At 47.0% G+C, this 10600-nt stretch overlaps 1 protein-coding gene across 3 annotated transcripts in view; it reads left to right on the top strand.

Annotated features, from left to right (window-relative positions):
• The first annotated feature begins 442 nt into the window (after positions 1-442).
• LOC107289887 (phosphatidylinositol transfer protein beta isoform) overlaps positions 443-10600 on the top strand; it is a 26820-nt gene continuing 16662 nt past the window's right edge. For all 3 annotated transcript variants that reach the window (XM_015818713.1, XM_015818714.1, XM_015818712.1), the window contains exons 1-6: positions 443-508; positions 3788-3818; positions 4007-4152; positions 4229-4320; positions 5605-5612; positions 6088-6162. In XM_015818713.1, the coding sequence (XP_015674199.1) occupies positions 489-508; positions 3788-3818; positions 4007-4152; positions 4229-4320; positions 5605-5612; positions 6088-6162 (372 nt within the window). In that variant the 5' untranslated portion in view covers positions 443-488. The remainder of the gene's footprint in view (positions 509-3787; positions 3819-4006; positions 4153-4228; positions 4321-5604; positions 5613-6087; positions 6163-10600) is intronic.

The following is a 10600-nucleotide window of genomic DNA, read 5'->3' as shown; positions in this document are numbered from 1 at the left end:
CTAATCATCTTTGTTGCTCTTCTCTGCACTTTCTAGAGTCTCAATATCTTTTTTTTTTTACATTGTACTACGTGGCTCAGTGTTTCCTAAAATCGATATATGCCTAGCCATAAAAGCAGCGGAGCTTGCTGTTTTTCTATTTCAGGGCGAAATCTTCACACGCCTCAGCAAAACTCTTCGGCGAAGTCCTCCTCGCGAGGTGAGCTATTGTATTCGTTTCCGGAATCGGCCGCCCTGTCAATCAAGAGGCAATTATCTGTCCGACAGGAAGACCCACCCCTGCTCCATATCGCCCATTCATTGCTTCGGCGGCTTCTGCCGGAAAAAAAAAGGAAGCCCGGTTGAGGGCGGAAATGGCGTCGTAAGGGGCTGGGCTGGGCAAGTGGCGGCTGGAGTGAGGGCGGAAATGGCGTCAATGACCGGGGAGGGGGACCAGGAAGAGAAGGCACGGTGCTTTGGGCGTGCGAGACGCAGGAAGGGTGTGAGGGATGGTGCTCGTTAAAGAGTTGTAAGTACTGGAGGGGCAGGGGTGGGTGAGAGGTGCGCAGGGGGGAAGGGTTAATTGGAAGGTGGGAGGGGCTCATAAAGGGAGGGGGTAGGTAACTGAGGGACGCAGGAGCCGCTATACACGGTTACCCCTCCCCCCTCTTTATTTGACTGTTTTATGTAGCACCTAACGGTTATATAGTCCAGAACTATTTCATGTTATATTTTGGATGCTGTGAAAATATTATCAACCTTAGTTTAGATCTGACATTTGGATGAAATGGGTTCTTTGACTACTTTGAGTTCGAAGTAGCACTTTTTCCTGTTTTCTGAACAGCCTTAACTGAGGGGTTGGATTAAAACTTCTTTATTCCCAGCCAGCATGCCTCTTGTGTCTCAACGCTTCGGAAAGCACCGTATTTCTTCCAGCTTCTTTCCTGCTCACAGATGGCATCCAGTTGAGGAGACTAAGAATAACACACTACCACAAAGCCGGTTGTCTACTTCTTAGAACTGACTCATTCCTTGTTTTCAGAGAAGATATTTTCTTCTTAATTACTGCTCTCCAAACATCAATATCTTATTAATCTTCAATAAGAAATATGGGAGAGTTCGTTAGGGAGTATCACAATAGTTTCTTGGCTGCCTTTTCCAATATAGAAACTCTTGTATTTTAGGAATAGATTTAGTGGAACTTAATTAGAATAAAAACAGACATATGCAAATGCAAAGTGTCACTGCAAATCATGCTTAAGCAGTATATGGGAAAGTTTGCAACAGATTTTTCTTTGCTAACATGCCAGGACAGGAATATATTTATATTGCTTTCATGCTCAAAAGTCAAAGTTGACTCAGGTTAGTGCATGGGTGAGCCAACAGGAAATACCAACATTCGGTGATAGGGTTAGACAATTTTTAAAAAAATCCCAGAATGCCCTGGTGCTCACCTTTTTATAATGTCCAAGAAATCCACGTAGAAATAGTTATGAAACCACTAGAATTCAAATTGGACTCGGAGATTTTGCCTTTATTATGTGTCTCATAAAGGCTAAAAACCTTTTTGGTAATAGCTTTGTTTCCTGCCTGGTTGATAATTTGGATTGCTAAATTAGGGTGTTAGCTTGCTTGTGGACCCTCTGCTGTGTTTTCTGAATGTTATTATTGCTATCTTGTCTGGGTAGTTTTTAACTTTGTTTTTGTTCTGTATTTGATATTTTGTAAGCTGATCAGACTCTTTTTGAGTCAGGTGGCCTTAACATAGCTAATCAATATTGAAACATGCATGCTTCAAACTGCAAAGCTTTCAGTGATCTGTTGTGCTTCTTAGGCGCCGATATCTTTCTGCTACCTTTGCAAAAAAAGGAGAGTCTACACAATTTGTAGTCCACAAATATCTGCTCATTCATAATGGCCCAAGTCATTTGTCGCCTCAAAGCACTAAAGTGTATTATGTACTACTAAAAAAAGCCCATTGGGGCAACAAGTTTCCTTAGTTCAGGTGGAAGTAAAATGGGGATAATTATTTCTGTCCTTTTATTGTTATTTGGTATTTGTAATCTTTTTTTGTCCCCTTCATTAAGTCACATGGCAGTTAGATGGCCTTGCAAATCTAATAAATAAGGATAGAGAAGTGACTGTTGACAACTTTAGTTTATGATAATTCCTTAAATAAACCTGCTGCTCAGAGTATAATTGAAACCAATTGTGCTCTGCATATATGTTTATAATTGCTTTGAGATTTCTTTTTTAAATGGGAAGTAATGTGGAATAATGTCCATCAATTAAACTGCAGTATCCAGTATAAATTGCTTTGTAACTTAATATAGTTATGGATTTTATCCCATTAAACTTAGTCACATTCTTTAAAATATTTTCAGATGGATAGCTTCTAGTACTAGCAATCAGAATTGTACCTAACTATTTCTATATAGCAATTTAATGTTTTCGTCATGACTTTTTAAAGCAAAAAAAGGGTGAAGGGGGTTAAAAAGGGAGTTGGTAAGAAAAGGTGGAAAGGTTTCGTTGTCTGTATGCACTGTAAAATTCTGTGGCTGAAGCAAAATGATTTGAAAGGTCCTTATCTCTGATCTCTTTAGGCAGGAAAGATGAGAATAAATATTTTAGTGATTAATGGGAATATTTATTGCAAACAAACCAAAAGGATCATGTCCTTTTTAAGTTTTTTTTTCTTGTAAGATCTATTAAAAACAAATTAAGAATAAAAATCTAATCTGAATCTGTTCCATCTGGTCTGGTAAGCAAACTTGTGAAGGATTCTTTGTAGCTCAGAGAATTCAGTGTATTTTCTAAGCGATCACAGTTGATCTGTTGATGAAATATAGCAGACATGTCAAACACAAGGCCCGGGGGCCGGATGCGGCCCGTAAAGTGGTTTCATGTGGCCCGCGAAGCCATCCTGGAAACAGTGAGGGAATGGCCCCCTCTGCCTTGGCCATGGCCCAGGCCAGCCGGAAGCCAATGTACAATTTTGTGGTGGCCATCTATGCTGAAACGCATTCAGTTTTAGCTCCATAAGCCCCCCCCCCCGGCGTGGCCTGAGAGGAACAGTGAGGCTCCTCCAGTGGACCATGCCTTGGCACTTGCCCTGGTCCTACCCCCTTCTGCCAGAGACCCTCAGATCTATTCCACTCCTGCCCAGGCCCCCACAGGCACCCTTGACGCGAACGATGTAGAGCTGGCCACGCCCACCCAGTAGGCCACACCCACTCCATCCACACCCACCCAGTAGGCTGCACCCACCCTGGCCACACCCACTCGGCCCCCTGAGGGCAACCGCAGTGCTGATGCGGCCCTCAATGAAATTGAGTTTGATACCTCTGAAATATAGCAATAGGACTTAGACTTACATACCACTTTATAACACACTCTAAGCCAGTGTTTCTCAACCTTGACAATTTTAAGGCATGTGGACTTCAACTCCCAGAATTCCACAGCCAGCATTGCTGGCTGTGGAATTCTGGGAGTTGAAGTCCACATGGCTTAAAATTGTCAAGGTTGAGAAACACTGCTCTAAGCGGTTTATAGAGTCAGCCTATTACCCCCAACAATCTGGGCCCTCATTTTACCAACCTCAAAATGATGGAAGCTGAGTCAACCTTGAGCCCATTAGGATCAAACTCCTGGCTCTATTTTACCTAAATACTATATTTGTATGAGTACATTCATGCACTCTTTTTATATAGTAAAAAATAATGGTGGGAGGGACTGAAAATTGGGAGAAACCTATCTAACTATTTTCTTTCTCTTTCTTTTCCTCCCCTGCAACAAAAACAAAATCCAGTCGGGTGGTACTACCTTGCTCCGTAGAAGAGGTGAGTAATAAACCTTGCTCTGAGGGAATTCACAACTTTATTAACCCCACTGATAAAGATTGTGGGTAGTCCAGAACGTGTCACACTCTGGCTTGCTTTGCCTTCCACTCATGAATAGCTATTAGTAGCCTTCCTTTCTCTCAGGGGAAACAGAATTTTACCCTCCTCTGTCTTTTTGCCATCTTCAGTATCAAGTGGGACAATTATTTTCCGTGGCTGAGGCTAGTAAGAACAACACTGGTGGTGGTGAAGGAATCGAGGTGCTGAAAAATGAGCCCTACCAACATGAGGGTGAGCAGGGGCAGTACACTCATAAGATCTACCACCTTCAGAGGTAAGAACCATCCTGGGTGTGGACAGCTGATGGCAATGCTGGATCTGAAGCCTTCCCTTGCTTCTTTCTCCCACAGCAAAGTTCCAGGATTCATCAAGATGTTTGCCCCAGAAGGGTCCCTTGTTGTCCACGAAAGAGCCTGGAATGCCTATCCTTACTGTCGGACGGGTGAGCCTGCGGGAGGGGAAAAGAAACCTCTTTAGTATTGGCAGAAACTATTATTGACCAGGATGGTGTCTTTCAAGTTCTATAATTCAAGAAAACATTAAAATTTCCATAGGTTACTGAATAAGATAATTTTACTTTTGGTATAAATTCTCAATGGCAAATAGCAGTGTTTTGGCAGAGGTTCAGGGAGCACCCATTCATGATAAATCTTGCTTGAATTGAGAATGGGGTGCTTGCAGATGGTGGATGGAGCTTGGTATAATTTTCCAACAGATCTCTGTTTATTATTATTATTATTATTGCTGCATGTAATCTGAAAATACCAAAGTTCTACAAAATTGGTCAGAGGGCAATGGAGCATTTAGAAGGGAACGAGATCATTCCTGTTATATTCTCCGATTCACTTTCTACGATGTTAAGCATCACATTGAAAATAAGCCTGCTAATTCTCAATAGCTTGGATTGGCCACCTCTGCCCTTTTCCAGATGCATTTGCCTGAAATAAAATAAAAAACAATAACAAGGAATCCATAATAAAAGTTTTAGCATAAGTTTTTTTTTTAAAAGGAAAGAAAAGTGCCCAAATTGTACTCCGTAACCCAGGAGAAAAATTGAAAATCCGGGCTCTGAATCACATAGAAGTTTCTCTTGGCATCGTTCTTCATGCCACTGGGCCCTGAGTCCTCCCCAAAAAGTTAAATGCAATGCTTGGACCCAAAAACGTCCATTTCTACACTTCTCAGCTCTGATGCCTGTAGCATTCTGCTTACTGAGCGCTGGATTCTAGCGTGACAGTTTGAGTCATGCATCGTTATTACTGTATTTTTTGTCAACGCTGCAAATACTGTATATTCTTGCTTTGACAATATGCAGAACTGTCTGGTATTTTTATAGTTAAATCAGGCAACAGTGAAAGGGGAGGAGAATAAGGAAAGCCTGGGAAAAAGAAACCGGAAGTGAATCACATCTTCCAAGTTAATTGGAAGATGTGAACCATGACCCCAAAATAGGGGAGGGAAAAATGCCTGGAATGTATGTGCAACGGAAAAGAATCTCAGATCTAAGCATTCCACCATGCCGTACTGACATCTCTGTAACCTTAATAAATGCTTTTAGGTTAAAAAAATGCCTGAAAGTTCTTTTAAGTGTTTCGTTAATCAGACACATGACATTTTTGTTGTTGGGGCAGAATAATAAGATGTAATTTAGCAAGATTTTCTTTGTTGCTTTGCCACACTAATATGCTTTTTGTCTTTTCCCTTATTTTGGCCTCATCTGCTGCAGTTATTACGGTGAGTGAGTTCTGAAATGGGTAGCTATGGGGGGGGGGCATTTTCCCTGTTTATTCTTCCCCATAGCTTCTTGAACACATCTGTTTCCTCTAATACAGGGTCCCCAACCTTTCTGGCTATGTGACTTGCTGGCGGTGGGGGGGAGAGGGGACAAGTTCACACGCGCGCTCACTGCTTGTGCAAATGGAGCTTCGCATGCTCACTGCCCCTTGCGCAGCTCAGTTCACAATGGGCAACGGACCAGATCTGGCCCACAGACTGGGGGTTAGGGACCCCTGCTCTAATACGTACAGTACCCTCTTATGGGGTTCATCGGTTCTATGAATTGAATCGTTATAGTCAATTCATAGTTGTACAAATTGACTCAGAGGATTCACGGTAACATATCCCCGACATGTGTGGCCTTTAGTGTTTGCAGGTTCTATTGTCTGCACCAAGAATTCTTGTAACCTTGTTTCCTTCTCCTCTTCCATAGAATGAGTACATGAAGGATGATTTCTTTGTCAAAATTGAAACATGGCACAAACCCGATTTAGGTGAACAAGAAAATGTAAGTGGAAGAATTGGGGTACCTAAATCCTACCGAATTTTATTCTTTATAGATAGTCCTCGACTTACAACCATTAGTTTAGTTCAAAGTTATAGAGGCACTGAAAAAAGTGACTTATGACCATTTTTCACACTTACAACTGTTGCAGCATCCCTATGATTATATGATCAAACTTTGGACGCTTGGCAGCTGGCATGCATTTATGAGGGTTGCAGTGTCCCGGGGTCATGTGATCACCTTTTGCAACCTTCTGACAAGCAAAGTCAATGGGGAAGCCAGATTCACTTAATGTTACTAACTTAACAGTTGCAGGTATTTATTTAACAACTTGGGCAAGAAAGGTCATAAAATGGGGCAAAACTTACTTAACTGTCTTGCTTAGCAATAGAATGGGCTCAGTTGTAGTTGTAAGTCAAGGATTGCTTGTATAGGCAATAAGATTTTGTATTGCTGGACTCAAGTTTTATTACCCAGAAATAAAACTGTGGTTAATCCATGATTAGGGGACATTGAGAACATCACTGACTTATTCTGGTTTGGAGAGTTAGCTTCCAGAAAACCTTTGGAACAGCTGAATCATTGTGGTTCAGAGAATTCATCTTTACATATCCCTATCAGCATTTATTTTCATGTCTGGCTAATTATGTAGAAGTGAAGTTTAAAATTGTTATGATTATGTGCTTATTGGTTTAGTGCAGGGGTAGGCAACCCAAAACAGTCAAAGAGCCACTTGGACCCGTTTCCCAGCGAAAACAAAATGCTGGGAGCCGCAAAACCCTTTTGATATCTAAAATGAAGATAACACTGCATATATCCTTTTACACACACACACACACACACACACACACACACACACACATACACACACACACACACACTAAAGGTAAAAAAGGATATATGCAGTGTTATCTTCATTTTAGATGTCAAAAGGGTCTGTCTCTCTCCTCTCCCTCTCCAAGGCAAGCTGCCCTCCTCGCCATCCTGCACCCCCTCCCCCAAAGAGATTGGCTGGCACAGTTTGTCAATCACCACTCTTCCTCCTCCTCACACTCTTCCTCCTCCTCATTCCCCCCCCCCATTCTGGCTTCAGCACAGAGTTTGCACCAGAANAAGAAGAAACGGGGCGCTTCCCCCCCCCCCCCGTTTCTCTTCCTCTCTTCCTTCTCCCCTCACTTCTTCGGTGCGCGTTTGCTGGGAGCCCACCCAGATTTGAGCATCTTGGATTCCGACTCTTTCTCCCACACTCCATATCCCCACGGATCCCTTCTTCCTCCCCCCACTCCCTTCCCCCACCCCAACACCGGCACTGCCCACCCCTTTTTCCATCCTTCCCGTGAGCCTGCGGGGGTGTGCCTAGCTTGCGATGGGACCAGCATGGAAGGCGATGCCGCTGCCACGAAGAGAGTAGCAGCCCCGGCACAGCAGCCAGAATGGTGGCTGATCGGCCCCCCCCCGCGCCCCTATTAAGCTCTCCCCTCCCTGGGCAGGCAGCGAGCTTGCAATCGCGCTCAGAGAGAGAGAGAGAGGAAGAAAGCGAGCCCGGCCCGGGACCTCCCCTCTTCCAGCCAGGATCCTGGTGAACAAACCTATAAGATCCATGCCCAGCAAGACATACTGGGACTCTGGCGAATGACTGGGGTCCCCTCCTCCGCCCTAGCACTTGGGGGCAGCTCCTCTGCACCCCCCATGCCCTGTCTGAGCCCCTCCGCCCGGCCTGATCCGGACCCTGCGGACGCTCAGCTGGGCAGCACTGGGGATGGCTGGCATAGCGCAGGCGGTACCAGAGCCAGGTGGGACCCTGCAAGAGCGTCCAGCCGGCCTCTCCCCCTCCCAACCTCCAAGCCCACCTGGACTGCAGGCGTTTGCGCCGGGCCGGGAAAGTGCGTCTCTCTCGCCAGCCCCACCCCGCCCCATGTCGTCGTGTGAATGCTGGGCTGGCCAGCGTAAAAGACGGCCAGGGCCTCCGCTCTCAAGCCGGGAGGGGGGGCGAGTAGGCGGCCGGCGCCGAAGGGGGGGGAGGGGGTCAGGAGGCAGCAGAAGGCGCTGAAAGGCGCCCAGGGCACCGCAGACCGGCCTGAGAGGGGAAGGCGGGCGAGGGAGCCGTCAGCCAACTTGCACTTGAGCTGAGGGCGAGTTCAGCACCTGGTTTGGCGCCAAGAGAGCCAGGGAAGCGCCGCCGCGTTTGGCCGAGCATGGCCCTGGCGCGAGTGAGGCTGATCTAGCGGCTGCGGTGAGAGGGCGCCATGAACGGCTACGGCTCCCCGTACCTGTACATGGGCGGCCCGGTGGCTCAGCCGGCCCGAGCGCCCTTGCAGCGGACGCCCAAGTGCATGCGCTGCTGCAACCACGGCGTGCTCTCACGGCTGAAGGGCCACAAGAGTGGTAGCGCGTCATGGCCGCCCAGGTGGGACTGTGCCGCCAACAGGCCAACAAAAGCCTGGAGAGCCTTTTGCCCGACACGCTGCACGTACTGCCTGCTGCCGCCCCCACGCCTTCCTCTGCTACGCCACCCGGGCACCCCGGAGCAGCGCTCGCCACCGCCATTGCCACCGAGAGATGGCCTGTCGTGGTACTAGCCCCCCCAGCGGTGCTGTGGCTACATCCCATGGGCAGAGGGCGAGCCTGGGCAGCGTGGAGTCCCGGCTGGGGCGGCGGCCAGCGACGGCATCGTTCCCTGGGCCGCCGAGCCGGCCTTCTGCGCCGCTGGCGTCTTCGGGCCGGAACCGCTGCAACGGCCCGCCGACCGGTCAGCTCTGTCCACTGGCAATGCTGGAGCCTCCCATGCTAGCGGAGGTTTCGGTGGGACGCTCCCTGGGGGGATCCCGGGGCTTCCCCGCACGGCTCCCTGGCCACGTGCGCCTCGGACTGAGCCAGCCTGGGAAAGAGATTTCCTGGCCGCCCTTCTCCCAGGGGGCGGGGCACCCGGGCGCAGGGCCAATCAGGAGCTCTGCGAGGGGGCATGAGAGAGAGCGAGAGAGAGAGGGAAGTGCAAGTGCCTCTCTGTCTCTGTCTCTCTCTCTCTGCAAATGGCGGAGCAGGCTCCGGAGCCGCAGGAGGTGGCTCAAAGAGCCGCATGCGGCTCCGGAGCCCCGGGTTGCCGACCCGTGGTTTAGTGTGACATGGGAAATTAAGCTGTGCTTTATTTCCTTGGGGCTTGCCATATTGTTCAAATCCAGCCATTAGGGTTTGTATGATGTTGAATTTAACATGGTATCCAAGTCCACTTTAATTACAGTTAAACTGTGGGTTGTTATAATTGGGGTGTGTTAAACTCAACGTTTGAGGCATAGAACAATCCAATGTTCTCTTGGGGAGTTCTGGAAAAGACTGATTTGATTATTTAGGGAGTGACTCTGGTTTTCCAGAAATAAATCTCCCTCTCCAGAAGTGGTTTGTGTTATCTAGGCAGGGTGTCAACAGTGAGATTTTTCATGCATTGTGTGACACATTTAATAGGAAATAAAGCACTTAGAATAAAAAGATTTTTTAAAAAAGCAAAGAAGCTGGAGCAAGAGCTTGCTTGACGCAGTACCTCTAAATCAAAAGAATTGTTTAATCATGATGTACAAAGTAGCCCAATGAAACAAGATTCTACAGGGCAATGGACAAAAGGAAGTAATACAAAACCTAAATAGGTTAGCATTCAAAGTATCAAGCAAGTTCAAGCAAATGCAACAGGCTTTAACTTGATGACAATATGTCATAGAAAAAAATTGGAGAAAGTCCTGGACGAAATATTCCAAAAGTTGATTAAAGTCCCCAAGAAGATAGCATTCCATATGCTACCCACCTATTCCTTAAAGCAGTGGTTCTCAACCTTCCTAATGCCGCGACCCTTTAATACAGTTCCTCATGTTGTGGTGACCCCCAACCCCCCATCCAGCTGGCCGGGGGGTATCAAAAACTTGACCAAAAAAAAAGGAAAAAATGGGAAAGTATAGGTAGTCCTCGACTTACAACAATTCGCTTAGTGACTGTTTGAAGTTACAACAGCACTGAAAAAGCGAATTATGATCATTTTTCACACTTATGATTGTTGCAGCATTCCCAGGGTCATGTGATTTACATTCCGATGCTTGACAACTGATTCATACTTATGACGTTCAGTGTCCCAGGGTCACGTGATCAATGGCCAGGGGGCATGGCCAGCTGATCACTCAGGTTGCAGAGTGCCTGTGGGGAGGAATCTGTGGGTCTCTGGGATGGGACTGGAGTGGGTACCTGCCTTCCTTCCCTCTGATTCGCGCTTCTGCTAAATTAGCAAGCGGCATGTTTTCTAGCATTGTTCCTTCCTTCCTTCCCTCTCTCATTGTCCCTTACTTCCCTCCCTCTTCGTCCCTTCCTTCCTCCCCCCCTCCGTGCCCAGGAAGGGACAAGGGGAGGGGGATAGGCTGCCAGCGTGGCTGGGGGCTTTGCTGCCGGCAAACCTGCCGGTGCA

Source organism: Protobothrops mucrosquamatus, unplaced genomic scaffold (genome assembly GCF_001527695.2).
Source record: "Protobothrops mucrosquamatus isolate PMUCROS unplaced genomic scaffold, P.Mucros_1.0 scaffold780, whole genome shotgun sequence".
Classification (NCBI taxonomy): domain Eukaryota; kingdom Metazoa; phylum Chordata; class Lepidosauria; order Squamata; family Viperidae; genus Protobothrops; species Protobothrops mucrosquamatus.
This window is presented reverse-complemented; position numbering and strand designations above follow the sequence as displayed.